This window comes from Chiloscyllium punctatum, chromosome 3 (genome assembly GCF_047496795.1).
Source record: "Chiloscyllium punctatum isolate Juve2018m chromosome 3, sChiPun1.3, whole genome shotgun sequence".
NCBI classification, from domain to species: domain Eukaryota; kingdom Metazoa; phylum Chordata; class Chondrichthyes; order Orectolobiformes; family Hemiscylliidae; genus Chiloscyllium; species Chiloscyllium punctatum.
In genome coordinates, this window is record NC_092741.1 from 14,391,814 (window position 1) to 14,407,161 (window position 15,348).

The 15,348-nt window shown below is 43.6% G+C and overlaps 1 protein-coding gene across 1 annotated transcript in view; it reads left to right on the plus strand.

The window, feature by feature from the left end:
- LOC140453945 (dynein axonemal heavy chain 8-like) overlaps nucleotides 1-15,348 on the plus strand; it is a 1,117,430-nt gene that overhangs the window by 1,077,018 nt on the left and 25,064 nt on the right. Inside the window, exon 91 of the mRNA XM_072548819.1 lies at nucleotides 12,795-12,984. Within this exon, the coding sequence (XP_072404920.1) occupies nucleotides 12,795-12,984 (190 nt within the window). The remainder of the gene's footprint in view (nucleotides 1-12,794; nucleotides 12,985-15,348) is intronic.

Consider the following 15,348-nt stretch of genomic DNA (forward strand, 5'->3'; position numbering starts at 1 on the left):
TTCTATCTCTGGTGACCGAATCAACACGGACATTTATTATAAACCGACTGACTCCCACAGCTACCTAGACTACACCTCCTCCCACCCTGCCCCCTGTAAAAATGCCATCCCATATTCCCAATTCCTTCGTCTCCGCTGCATCTGCTCCCAGGAGGACCAGTTCCAAAACCGTACAACCCAGATGGCCTCCTTCTTCAAGGACCGCAATTTCCCCCCCAGACGTGGTCGACGATGCCCTCCACCGCATCTCTTCCACTTCCCGCTCCTCTGCCCTGAGCCCCGCCTCTCCAACCACCACCAGGACAGAACCCCACTGGTCCTCACCCACCACCCCACCAACCTCCATGTACAGCATATCATCCACCGTCATTTCCGCCACCTCCAAACGGACCCCACCACCAGGGATATATTTCCCTTCCCTCCCCTATCAGCGTTCTGAAAAGACCACTCCCTCCGTGACTCCCTCGTCAGGTCCACACCCCCCCACCAACCCAACCTCCACTCCCGGCACCTTCCCCTGCAACCGCAAGAAATGCAAAACTTGCGTCCACATCTTCCCCCTTACTTCCCTCCAAGGCCCCAAGGGATATTTCCATATCCGCCACAAATTCTACTGCACCTCCACACACATCATCTATTGCATCCGCTGCACCCGATGTGGCCTCCTCTATATTGGGGAAACAGGCCGCCTACTTGCGGAACGTTTCAGAGAACACCTCTGGGACACCCAGACCAACCAACCCAACCACCCCCGTAGCTCAACACTTCAACTCCCCCTCCCACTCCACCAAGGACATGCAGGTACTTGGACTCCTCCATCGCCAGACCATAGCAACACGACAGTTGGAGGAAGAGCGCCTCATCTTCCGCCTAGGAACCCTCCAACCACACGGGATGAACTCAGATTTCTCCAGTTTCCTCATTTCCCCTCCCCCTACCTTGTCTCAGTCAAATCCCTCGAACTCAGCACCACCTTCCTAACCTGCAATCTTCTTCCTGACCTCTCTGCCCCCACCCCACTCCGACCTATCACCCTCACCTTAACCTCCTTCCCCCTATCGCATTTCCAACGCCCCTCCCCTAAGTCCCCCCTCCCTACCTTTTATCTTAGCCTGCTGGACACACTTTCCTCATTCCTGAAGAAGGGCTTATGCCCAAAACGTCGATTCTCCTGTTCCTTGGATGCTGCCTGACCTGCGCTTTTCCAGCAACACATTTTCAGCTCTGATCTCCAGCATCTGCAGCCCTCACTTTCTCCTCTACAATTTGCATAAGCAGAGGTGTAAAATTGTTAAAAATTGGAAAAGATTCAAAGCTTATTAAATAAAGTAAGGGTGGAGGGTCAGCTGATGTGTTGTTTCTGCATGATATGGGAGCTGGTGTTCCCTATTATGGTTCCCAGTGACTTTCTCTGTAGTAAATGTTGGTTGCTTGAAGAAGTCTAGCTCAGAGTCGATGAGCTGGAGTCTGAGCTTCAAGGATGATGACACATCAGAGAGGGGGAGAGTTATCAGGATACTGTGTTTTAGGATACAGTCACACCCCTTCGATGAATTAACTAATTCAGCAGTGATCAGGGACAGGAGGGTGTGGTGGTGAGCAAGGCAGGTAGAGGAATCCAGGAGATAGTGTTGCAGGAGCCTCAGCCTTTGTCCCATGTCCAACGGGTTCAAGAGTCTTGCTCCCTGTGTGGACAGGAATGGGACAGCAGGGAGGATGAGCCAACTAACCACAGCACCATGGAACAGGAGCCATTCAAGTGGGAGGGAGAGAAGAGAAATATAGTTTTAATTGGGGATGGTATAGTTAGGGGTATAGAGTTATGACATGGGGTAGACTCTCCTGCTAAATTTAGAACCAGCAACACAGAAAAGATTTATGCCCCGCAGTAATCTGTAAACATTCAAGTGACCAAGGACTATTTAAAGTAAAATGAACAACTTTATTTCTTAAAGTATAACAGAGAATAATTAACTAACCACGATTTACAATTTCTTTCTCTAACATATCTGTGACTTTGCCTTCTATAATACTAGTCCGATAAAACTCCCAATTAAAAATTACAAAACAACACTTCTTATCTCAAAACCATGCAGCTGTAGGTTCTTGTCTTTGGATCTTCCTGTGTCTTCTCTTTTCCTGGTTAGGAATTTCTGCATTACATGTTACTGATCGAAAAGGGACTTTTAAGAGAGATATTTTTTCAAGCAGTCTGTTACTTGTTAGGATGTGGCAGATCTCCTCCCATATGTTCAATTTACCCCGGTCTTATACTCCAGAGCATCGGATTGTGACATTGGCTTTTAAGATTGTTAATATACTCAATTCTATCTTGATTGAATTTTGATATGTTTTGGATATAATTTAAACTGATTGGCCGAATTTGAATTTGTTTTTGTCTCCAAGCAACTAATTGAGTTGTTCGACCCAGTGTTACATTGTTACCACTTTTGAGTACACTTGGTGCTGAGTTTGGTAGTTCTACTGCTTTTAACTCTCTTAAAGGTATACCCACATCTTCATAACAATAGACACGGTTCCCTGTGACCTGGGTTGAGAATCCCGAAGGTTGTGTTGCCTGCCTGGTGCTCAGGTTTGGGATATCTCATCTGGGCTGCAGTGGGAGGGGAAAGATTGTCCATATAGGTACCAATAACAGAGATAAAGTTAGGGCAGAGATTCTGCTGACGGAGTATGAACAGCTAGGAGCTAAATGAAAAAGCAGAACCAAAAGGATAACAATCTCTGGATTACTCCCTGTGCTACAGGCTAATTGGCACAGGGTCAATAAGATTAAGCAGGTAAATGCATTGAGTTTGAGTTCATGGGACATTGGTACCAGTACTCAGGAAGAAGAGACCTGTTCCGATGGGATGTTCTTCGTCTGAACTGTGCTGGGACCAGAGTCCTAGCAAATCACATAACTAAGGCTGTAGACAGAGCTTTAAACAAAATGGTTGTGGGGCGGATTCAGTTCTAGGGGAAAGTAGAAAACCTGAATTAAAGGAGGAGGTAAGAGTGCAGAACTCAGGAGAGGTTATTGGAGTAGTTCTCTGAAAGCTTGTACTTTCAAATAAACCTGTTGGACTCTAACCTGGTGTTATGGGATTGTAACTTTGTCCACCCAAGTCCAACACTAACACCTCCACATCATTAAAATCTCCAGCACAAACACAAATAGGACAGAATACATGCAAAGGGTTAGCAATTAAACTTCAAGCACACTGGACAAGTGAATGACAATGCGAAGAGGGACAGTTAATACAGGAAAAGAGGTGTTGTATCAGAATGCACACAGTATAAGGAAAAGGTAAATGAACTTGTGGCACAGATCAAAATTGGCAGGTATAATGTATGATGTGGTGGGCACCATGGAGATGTGGCTGCAAGGGGATCAGGACTGGGAGCTGAATATTCAAGGATATACATCTTATCGAAAAGACAGGTAGGTGGGCAGACAGGTTGGGGTTGCCTTATTTGTAAGAAAATAAATTAAATCAATAGTAAGAAATGAAGTAGGGTCAGATGATATTGGATCTATGTGGGGAGAATCTAGGAATCACAAAGGTAAAAACCATAGTTGGAGTTATGTACAGGTCTCCAAATAGTAATCAGGAGTTGGGGCGCAAGATATACCAGGCGATAAGAAAGATGTGTAGGAAAGACAAAGTTACAATGATCATGGGGGATTTCAATGTGCAAGTGGACTGGGAAAATCAGGTTTGTAGTGGATTCCAAGAACAAGTATTTGTGGAATATTTGTGAAATAGCTTTTTGGAGCAGCTTGTGGTGGAGCATGCTAGGGAACAGGCAATTCTGGATTTAGTGTTGTGCAGTGAGACACACTTGATAAGGAAGCTTAAGGTGAAGGATGTACAAAGTTAAAAATCACACAACACCAGGTTATAGTCCAACAGGTTTAATTGGAAGCATACTAGCTTTTGGAGCAACGCTCCTTCATCAGGTGATTGTGGAGGGCTCGATCGTAACACAGAATTTATAGCAAAAATTTACAGTGTGATGTAACTGAAATTATACATTGAAGAATTGGTTGTCTGTTCAGCCTTTCATCTGTTAGAATACAGTGATAGTTTCACTTCTTTCATGTGTAAATCACAAAATCTTTTTTTAAAAGTTGCATTCTCGGGTTAGCTGTTAACAATGGTGATAGCTAGAAAATATGTTGAAGGTGTTGGCCCCCTGTGTTCTCTGTCTATGCCATGATGTTTAGATTGATTCTAATCTAAAAAGTGGGATAACAGAGTTTTACATGAATTCATGCAGGTTTTGAGCAAAGTACAATGTAACTCTGCAAGTACAAATTCACCCCACAAAATATATGTGTGCATGTGGGTCTTTGTCTGTCTATGTGTGTGTGTGTGTCTGGGGTGGGAGTTGTGAGTGTGAGAAAGTGTGTGTGTGTGTGTGTGTGTGTGTAGTGAGTGCAGAGTGTCTTAAGTCTGTGAGTGGGTGTATGTGTGAGTGTTGTAGTGTTGGGCAACACTTCAGTGGTCCAGGACACTCAGCCTCGGACCTTCGGGTGACCATCCTCCAAGGTGGACTTCGGGATGGGTAGGAGAGAAAAGTGGCCAAGCAGAGGCTGATAGCTAAGTTCGGTACCCGTAGGGAGGGCCTCAACCGGGACCTTGGGTTCATGTCACATTACAGGTGATCACCATTGCACTACACACACACACAGATATTCCTACACACACACACTCTCACATACACACGGACACAGGTACACACAGACTCGCACACAGACACCCACACACACCCTTATAGACACACAGTCCCATGAATATTCAGAACTGGGTAAAAAGGAAAAGCAAAGTGTATAACTGGTACAAAGTGAACCAATCAACTCGGGCACCAGTGGAGTATGGAATGTGCACTGGGAACTGAAGAAAATAATTAGCTGTGAAAAAATGAAAAAAAACACTAGAGTACAAGATTAAGAATCCCAAGATATGCTACATGTATATTAGGAGGAAGGGAACAACCAGAGAAAGTATAGGGCTTGTTAGGGACCAAGGGGAAAATCAATTTATGGAAACAGAGGACATTAGTAGAGTGTTAAATGGTTACTTCATAGAACATAGAACATAGAACATAGAATAATACAGCGCAGTACAGGCCCTTCGGCCCTCGATGTTGCGCCGATCAAAGCCCACCTAACCTACACTAACCCACTATCCTCCATATACCTATCCAATGCCCGCTTAAATACCCATAAAGAGGGAGAGTCCACTACTGCTACTGGCAGGGCATTCCATGAACTTACGACTCGCTGAGTGAAGAACCTACCCCTAACATCAGTCCTATATCTACCCCCCCTTAATTTAAAGCTATGCCCCCTTGTAATAGCTGACTCCATACGTGGAAAAAGGTTCTCACTGTCAACCCTATCTAACCTCCTAATCATCTTGTACACCTCTATCAAATCACCCCTAAACCTTCTTTTCTCCAATGAAAACAACCCCAAGTGCCTCAGCCTTTCCTCATAGGATCTTCCTACCATACCAGGCAACATCCTGGTAAACTTCCTCTGCACCCGTTCCAGTGCCTCCACATCCTTCCTATAGTATGGCGACCAAAACTGCACACAATATTCCAGATGCGGCCGCACCAGAGTCTTATACAACTGCAGCATGACCTCAGGACTCCGGAACTCAATTCCTCTACCAATAAAAGCCAGTACGCCATATGCCTTCTTCACTGCACTATTTACCTGGGTGGCAACTTTCAGAGATCTGTGTACATGGACACCAAGATCCCTCTGCTCTTCCACACTACCAAGTAGTCTACCATTAGCCCAGTAATCCATCTTTTTATTACTCTTACCAAAGTGAATCACTTCACACTTAGCTACATTGAACTTGGGAGAAGAGGTCGATACAGAATTCAGGAAGAGGGGCCGAGAGGTTCTTGAGCAGATTGACAGAGAGTGAGGAGGTATTGGAGAATTCAGTGGGCTTAAAAGTAGAAAAATCCTGAGGTCTGAATGATTCGCAATGAGAGGCGTGGAAGGAAACCACTGGAGCCCTGACCCAATTTTTAATTTCTTTCTGGCTACAGGGGAGGTGCCAGAGAGCAGGAGGACAGTTAATGTGATTCTACCTTTCAAGAAAGGTGGTAGAGGTAAACCAAGGAATTACAGACCTGAGAGTCTCACATTAGCAGGAGGGAAACTGTTGGGGAAAATTTGGAAGTGGAGTATTAATCTCCATTAACAGGGTAACAGTTTGATCAGAATAGCCAACATGGCTCTGTCAGATGAAGGACATGCCTCACATCTGCTGGAATATTTTGAGGAGGTGGCAAAATGTAGAGATGAGGATATGCAGTTGATATAGATTAGATTCCCTGCAATGTGGAAAGAGGTCCTTTGACCCAATAAGTCCACACCAACCCTCCAAAGAGTAACCCACCCAATCCCATTTCCCTCTGACCAATGCACCTAACACTATGAACAATTTAGCATGGCCAATTCACCTAACCTGCACATCTTTGGATTGTGGGAGGAAACTGGAGCAAACCCATACTGAAATAGGGCAAATGTGCAAACTCCACACAGACAGTTACCCAAGACTGGAATCGAGTCTGTGTCCCTGGCGCTGTGAGGTAGCAGTGCCAACCACTGAGCCACTGTGCTGCCCATAAGAATTTACTTTGAATCCCTACAGTTTGGAAACAGGCCAAGTTCACACCGGCCCTAAGAAGAGTACTCCACCCAGACCCATTCCCTTCCTTCTCTACATTTTCCCTGATTAATGTGCCTAACACTACAGGCAATTTAGCATGGCCGATGCACCTAACCTGTACATCTTTGGATTGTGGGAGGAAACTCACATAGACACAAGGAGACTGTGCAAACTCCTTGTCAGCAGTCGCCCGAAGCTGGAATCGAAGCCAGGCCCCTGGCGCTGTGAGGCCATAGTGCTAACCACTGAGCCACTGTGCCACCCACATAGTTCAAATGGATTTCAGCAAGGCTTTTGACAAGGTTTGTAGGAGCAAATTACTGCCGATGGTGGAATCTGTACAAAAAACAAAAATTGCTGGAAATCACAATCGGTCGTGCAGCATCCGTGGAGAGTGAACAAGCTAACATTTTGAGTCTACATGACTCTTCATCAGTGCTAACATGTGGAGGGGACAGCATTTATGCAATGGGAATGATGAGTGTTGAGTGCTGGGGGAGGAAGGGTGCTGATAGTGCAGATTAAGTGACCAGAATGTGGAAATGGCAGAACAATGTCTAACTGCCAAAATAGGAAGAGGAGACAGTCCCAATGGGCTGGGGAGGTGAGAGAGGACAGAGAGTACATTCTCTGGTGACAAGGAATGCAACAAGTAAAAATGAAAGAAAGAGAATCATTTCATAATCTGAATCTGTTGAACCCAATATTAAGTCCAGATGGTTGTAAAGTGCCTAATCTTCAGACGAGATATTTTTCCTTCAGTTTGTGCTGTGATACCCTGGAGCATTGCAGCATGTCGAGGACAGACAAGTCAAGATGCGAGCAGGTCACTGTGTTAAAAAGACTGGCTGTGGGAAGTTTGGGGTCATGCTTGAGCATGGACTGGAGATGCTCTGCAAAACAGTCACCCAGTTTGCATTTTAGTTTCTCCAATGTAGAGTAGGCCACATTGGGTATAGCAATTTCAATAGATCAGGTTGGAGGAAGTATGGGTGAAATGCTGCTTCACAGGAAAGACTGTTTAGGCCCTGGGATAATGAGCAAGGAGGTGAAGGGGCAGATGTTGTACCTCCTACAATTACATGGGAAGGTACCTAGGGAAGGGGTTGAGCGTGTTCCACATGAAAAAGAGAGTAAAAGCTTGTGGGATCCAGGGTAACCTACAAAGTTGGATCCAATATTTGCTAAGAGACAGGGTGGTGGTGGATATCTGTTCAAGAACAAAGAACAAAGAAAATTTACAGCCCAGGAACAGGCCCTTTGGCCCTCCAAGCCTGAGCCGATCCAAATCTACTACCTAAACCTGTTGCCCAATTCCTAAGCATCTGTATCCTTCTCCTCCCCACCGACTCATGCATCTGTCCAGACACATCTTAAATGAGTCTATCATACCTGACTCTCCTACCTCTGCTGGCAACGTGTTCCAGACGCCCACCACCCTCTGTGTGAAGTACTTGCCATGTGTATCCCCCTTAAACTTTCTACTTCTCACCTTGAAAGCGTGACTCTCGTTATTGAATCCTTCACCCTGGGAAAAAGCTTGTCTCTATCCACCCTGTCTATATCCTTCATGATTTGGAGATTCCGGTGTTGGACTGGGCTGTACAAAGTTAAAAATCACACAACACCAGGTTATAGTCCAACAGGTTTAATTGGAAGTACACTAGCTTTCGGAGCGATGCTCCTTTATCACCTGATGAGGGAGCGTCGCTCCAAAAGCTAGTGTACTTCCAATTAAACCTGTTGGACTATAACCTGGTGTTGTGTGATTTTTAACTATATCCTTCATGATTTTGTAAACCTCAATCAGGTCCCCCCTAAAACTCCTTTTTCCTAATGAAAACAATCCTAACCTACTCAACCTTTCTTCATAGCTAATACCTTCCGTACCAGGCAACATCCTTGTAAATCTTCTCTGCACCCTCTCCAAAGCATCCATATCCTTTTGGTAATGTGGCGACCAGAACTGTACACAGTATTCTAAATGCAGCTGAACCAATGTCTTGTATAATTTTAACATGACTTGCCAGCTCTTATACTCAATACCCCGTCCAATGAAGGCAAGCATACTATATGACTTCTTGACCTGTGCAGCAATGTTCAGAGTACAATGGACCTGCACTCCAAGATCTCTCTACCCATCAACTTTTCCCAAGGCTCTTCCGTTCATTGTATAATTCGCTCTCGAATTAGTCTTTCCTAAATGCATCACCTCACATTTGCCTGGTTTGAAATCCATCTGCCACTTTTCTGCTCAACTCTCCAGTCTATCTATATCCTCCTGTATTCTTTGACAGTCCTTTATTCTTTCTGCTACTCCACCAATCTTCGTGTCATAGAACATAGAACATAGAACATAGAACAATACAGCACAGAACAGGCCCTTCGGCCCACGATGTTGTGCCGCACTTCTATCCTAGATTAAGCACCCATCCATGTACCTATCCAAATGCCACTTAAAGGTCGCCAAAGGTCATCTGCAAACTTGCTGATCATACCAACAATGTCTTCTTCCAGATCTTTTATGTATATTACAAACAATAGTGGTCCCAGCACTGACCCCTGTGGAACACCAGTGGTCACCTTTCTCCATTTTGAGAAACTCCCTTCAACTACTACTCTCTGTCTCCTGTTGCTCAACCAGTTCTTTATCCACCTAGCTAGAACACCTTGCACACCATGTGACCTCACTTTCTCCATTAGTCTACCATCGGGAACCTTATCAAATGCCTTACCAAAGTCCATCAATAACCCCTCCTTCATCTATCAACTTGTTCACTTCCTCAAAGAACTCTATTAAGTTGGTAAGGCACGATCTCCCCTGCACAAAACCATGTTGCCTATCACTGATAAGCCCATTCTTATCTAAATATAAATAGATTCTATCCCTCATTGCCCTCTCCAGCAACTTTCCACACTGATGTCAGGCTCACCGGTCTGTAGTTACCTGGACTATCCCTATTACCCTTGTACAGGGGGACAACATGAGCAACCTTCCAGTTCTCCTTAAATACAGGTATATTTAAGGATGCCAAAAAAATATCTGTCAGGGCCCCAGCTATTTCCTCTCTTGCCTCCCTCAGCAACATGGGATAGATCCCATCCGGTCCCAGGGATTTGTCCACCTTAATAACCTCCAGCCTACCCAACACATCTTTCCTACTTATGTCAATGTGACACGGACTAATCAAACTTCTATCTCTAATCTCAAGATTCATTATTTTCCTCTCCTCAGTGAACACTGATGCAAAGTAATCATTCAGAATCTCACCCATTCTCTCAGGTTCGACACACAGCCTTCCTTCATTATCCTTGAGTGGACCAATCCTTTCTCTAGTTTCCCACTTGCTTCTTATATAAGAATAAGATGTTTAAGACTGGTCCTACTCTCCTGATATTCCTCCAGGGACGGTTCTGTTCTTAGCTGCCTGGACCTTATGTACGCTTCCCTTTTCCTCTTGGCTAGTTGTACAATTTCTCCTGTCATCCACAGTTCATGAATCTTGCCCTTTCTATCCTTTGCCTTCAATGGGGCATACCTATCTGCACTATCTTTAAACTATCTTTGAAAGCCTCCCACAGCACAAATGTGGACTTCCCTTCAAATAGCTGTGTCCAATCCACATTTCCCAGCTCCTGCCTAATGTTGATATAATTGGCCTTAGCCCAGTTTAGTACTCTTCTCTTAGGACCACTCTCATCTTTATCTACGGGTATTCTAAAACTTACAGAATTGTGGTCACTGTTCCCAAAGAAATCCCCCTCCGTGTGACTGGAGGCCAGTATACCACAAAGATAACTGCTGGGTCCCTTATTGTTCATGATGTATAAACAATATCAATGAAAATGTGGGGAGATGATCTGCAAAATTGTGGGTGATATGAAGATGGGCCAGGTGATTGAAGTGAGGAAGAAGGTTTAGGTTGCAGCAGGATATAAACAGATTGGTCAGCTGAACCTAACCCTGATAAAGGTGAGCTGATACACTTTGGAAGAAGTATCAAGACAAGGGAGTGTTCAAGAAAAGGCTGGATACCAGGAAGTTCAGTAAAACAGAGATATTTTGCAGTGCTTCTCCAGAAATTCCTGAAGATGGCAAGTGAGGTTAATTGCATAGTTAGGACCGTATATGAGACATATCCCCTTATCAGTCGAAGCATAAATCATAAGAACAAGGAGGTTATGTTGGAGCTATACAGAACTTTAGTTTGACACAGCTAGAGTACTGTATGCAGTTCTGGTCACCATGCTGTAAGATGGATGTGATTGTACTGGAGGGGGTGCAGAGGAGATTCACTAGGATATTGTCTTAGATGATATGCCTTGACTGTGAAGACAGGATTCATAATCTCGGGTTGTTTTCTTTGGAGCAGAGAAGTCTGGGAGAGGATCTAAAAGAGGTGCTAAGATTATGAGAGGCATGGATATAGTGGAAACGAAAGCAGCTGTTTCCTCTAGTTCAAACGTCAGGAACAAGGGGCATAATTTGAAGGTGGAAAGCAGGAGCTTTACTGAGGATTTGAGAAAAAATGTTTTAATTTAGACAGCGATGGGAATTTGGAATGTACTGCCCAGATGGTAATTTAGGCAGGTCGAGAATTGGACTAAAATTAGCTAACATTTTCCAAGTGACAAATCTTATTTGGCCTTTATCTGTTTTGTTTCTTTCCTTTTCTGATTAAGTTTCAATGACAGTTTTCCAATCCTCTGGAACTTTTCTGGAAACTTTGAGAATTGAAAGATTATTACCAGTGAATCCATTGTACCTGTTGCTTCTTCCTTTAACGTGCTAGGATGCAAGTCAAACAAGTCCAGGAGACTTATCAGTCTTTAGCTCCATTAGTTTCCCTGTTATATTTCACTCTCATGATAATTATTACATTGATTTCCTTTATTCATTTTTGCCACTTCATTATTTAGTAGTTCTGGCGTGATGCAAATTATTTATTCAATTCCTCTGCCATTTCCTGTTTCCTCAGTATTTCTGCATTCTCATTTCCTGAAGGGCCTTTTGTCACTTGGCTCTCTGAATTCCTTTTCATATGTTTAACAAAGTTCTTGTTGCCCATTTTGATATTATTTGCTAATTTACTCTCAAAGTTTATCTTTTCTCTCCTTATTATTCGATTATCTTTTACTGACTTTTAACTTTTTCCCAATCTCTGGCTTATCACTACTCTTTACCACACTGTATTTCTTTTTCTTTGATAAAGCCTTAGAGATCTGTAACACAGAAATAGGTTCTACAGCTCATCACTTCTGTGCCAATCAAAAACAACAACCTAATCTAATTCCATTTTCCAACCCTTGGCCCAGAACCTTGTATGCCCCTTGGCATTGCAAATATGTATCTAAATACTGAATGTTTTGAGGATACTGCCTCTACCACCTTCACAGCCAGTGAGTTCCAGATTTCTACCATTATCTAGATGAAAAAGTTTTTGTCATATCTCCTTCAAAGCTTCTGCCCTTTCCCTTAAATCTATGCCCCATGGTCATTGATCCCTCCATCAAGGAGAAATGTTTCTTCCTGTCTACCCAATTTATGTCCCTCATAACTTTATATATCTCAACTATTTTCATGTGATCTGTATATTTCTGATTAGCCATAATTAACTGTTCTCATACCCCCTTCCTCTAATCTTCTTCCTCACTGGTAGCTATCTTTGCTGTGAGTCAAGAAGGCCAACATACCATTTACCTTCTTCACCTGTACCTCCACTCTAACCTTGAATGACTGTTATACAAGGACTCCCAGTTCTTGTAACACATTCCCCTTTCTTAATTTATAGCCAATCATATCATAATGTGCCTTCCAGTTTTTATTCCAAAGTGGATGGCCTCACATTTATCCACATTTTACTGCATCTGCCATTCATTTTGACAACTATTTAAAAAAATGTTCATTCATCCTCAAGCACCTTTTCCACAAAACACCTTTCTCTGTCCATTCCAGCAAACTCAGCACCAATTATTTTGTGAAGGCCTTTATTTAAATTTTCTGACCAATGTTTCTCGCTGTCAAATTGAATGTTAAATTCTAACATGATTGCATATTAACTAAAATGCCAACTCTTCTTCACGTTGCAGAATTTAACAGATGCCTTGGATAACATGTATAATGCACGAGTGCCTGTGGTTTGGAAGAGGATTTCCTGGGATTCTGCTACACTGGGATTTTGGTTCACAGAATTCCTAGAGAGAAATGCACAGTTTTCCTCCTGGATATTTGAGGGAAGGCCAAATGTATTTTGGATGACAGGATTCTTTAATCCCCAGGGTATGTACCATCTCAAGAATATCTCAAGAATAGTACGTACTAATACTAGGCAGGAACCTTAATGTGCTTTGCATTGTTTACTGTTTGTAAATGGTAAGTATATGTCTGCTACCATTTTTAAAAACATAACTTACATTTAAAGATTGAATCTGATCATAAGGATCCTCATTTTAAAAAACAAAGATGCTAGTATTAGTTAATGTGACTCACAGTTTAGTGAATCACTATCTAGTTGGGAGTCTGTCATTTGGTTGACCTTTAGTAGTCCTTTTCCTGAGAGCTGGGATGCAGATGGAAGGCAGTCAAAGGTACAGCAGAGTGTCTTGTATGTAAGGAACTTGTTCAATGTGGTGAATGTCATCCGAATTCTCTCTCCAGATGAGATGAATGAGTGAGTAAGTAAGTGAGTAATATTTGATGACCAGTGTGTTGAAGGGCCTCTTTCTGTCTTTCAATCTATGACTAATCCTTCTTCCCAGAAAATAATCCTTTATAGACACACACTGCTGTGCCATATCAGCCCGATTCATCACTCACAAATTTCTCATGCAACTGACAGAAAGATAGCAAATATTTGCAGATTCAAGTGGTTGCGGTTTTGGAAGGTACTGTTTACAAGTCTTTGGTGAATTTCTGCAGTGCATCTTGCAGATCATACACATTACTTCTACTGAGCATTGGTTATGAGCCTTTGGAATTCTTTGCCACAGAGAGTCATAGAGATGTACAGCAGAGAAGCAGACCCTTCGATCCAACTCGTCCACATCAACTTGTTGTCTGCAAGGTGTTAGAAAGGATTCTGAGGGATAGGATTTATGATCATCTGGAAGAGCATGGCTTGATTAAATGCAGTCAACACGGCTTTGTGAGGGGCAGATCATGCCTCACAAACTTTATCGAGTTCTTTGAGGATGTGACTAGAAACTGTGATGAGGGACGAGCTGTGGATGTGGTGTAAATGGACTTCAGCAAGGCATTTGATAAGGTTCCCCATGGTAGGCTCATTCAGAAGGTCAGGAGGAATGGGATACAGGGGAACTTAGCTGTCTGGATACAGGATTGGCTGGCCAACAGAAGACAGCGAGTGGTAGTAGAAGGAAAATATTCTGCCTGAAAGTCTGTGGTGAGTGGTGTTCCACAGGGCTCTGTCCTTGGGTCTCTACTGTTTGTAATTTTTATTAATGACTTGGATGAGGAGATTGAAGGATGGGTAAGCAAGTTTGCAGATGACACAAAGGTTGGAGGTGTCGTTGACAGTATAGAGGCCTGTTGTAGGCTGCAGCGGGATATTGACAGGATGCAGAGATGGGCTGAGAGGTGGTAGATGGAGTTCAACCTGGATAAATGCGAGGTGATGCATTTTGGAAGGTTGAATTTGAAAGCTGAGTACAGGATTAAGGATAGGATTCTTGGCAGTGTGGAGGAACAGAGGGATCTTGGTGTGCAGATACATAGATCCCTTAAAATGGCCACCCAAGTGGACAGGGTTGTTAAGAAAACATATGGTGTTTTGGCTTTCATTAACAGGGGGATTGAGTTTAAGAGTCATGAGACCTTGTTGCAGCTCTATCAAACTTTGGTTAGACCGCACTTGGAATACTGCATCCAGTTCTGGTCGCCCTATTATAGGAAAGATGTGGATGCTTTCGAGCGGGTTCAGAGGAGATTCACCAGGATGCTGCCTGGACTGGAGGGCTTATCTTATGCAGAGAGGTTGACTGAGCTCGGACTTTTTTCATTGGAGAAAAGGAGGAGAAGAGAGGACCTAATTGAGGTGTACAGGATAATGAGAGGCATAGATAGAGTCGATAGCCAGAGACTATTTCCCAGGGCAGAAATGACTAACACGAGGGTCATAGTTTTAAGCTGGTTGGAGGAAAGTATAGAGGGGATGTCAGAGGCGGGTTCTTTACACAGAGAGTTGTGACAGCATGGAATGCGTTGCCAGCAGCAGTTGTGGAAGCAAGGTCATTGGGGACATTTAAGAGACTACTGGACATGCATATGGTCACAGAAATTTGAGGGTGCATACATGAGGATCAGTGGTCGGCACAACATCGTGGGCTGAAGGGCCTGTTCTGTGCTGTACTGTTCTATGTTCTATGTTCTAACCAGATATCCCGACCTAATCTAGTCCCTTTTGCCAGCAGTTGGCCCATATCCCTCTAAACTCTTCCTATTCATATACCCATCCAGATGCCTTTTAAATACTGTAATAGTACCTGCCTCCACCACTTCCTCTGGCAGCACATTCCATACACACACCACCTCTGGGTGAAACAGTTGCCCCTTAGGTTCCTTTTAAATTTTTCCCCTTTCACCCTGAACCTATGCCCGTCTAGTTCTGGACTCCCCCAGCCCAGG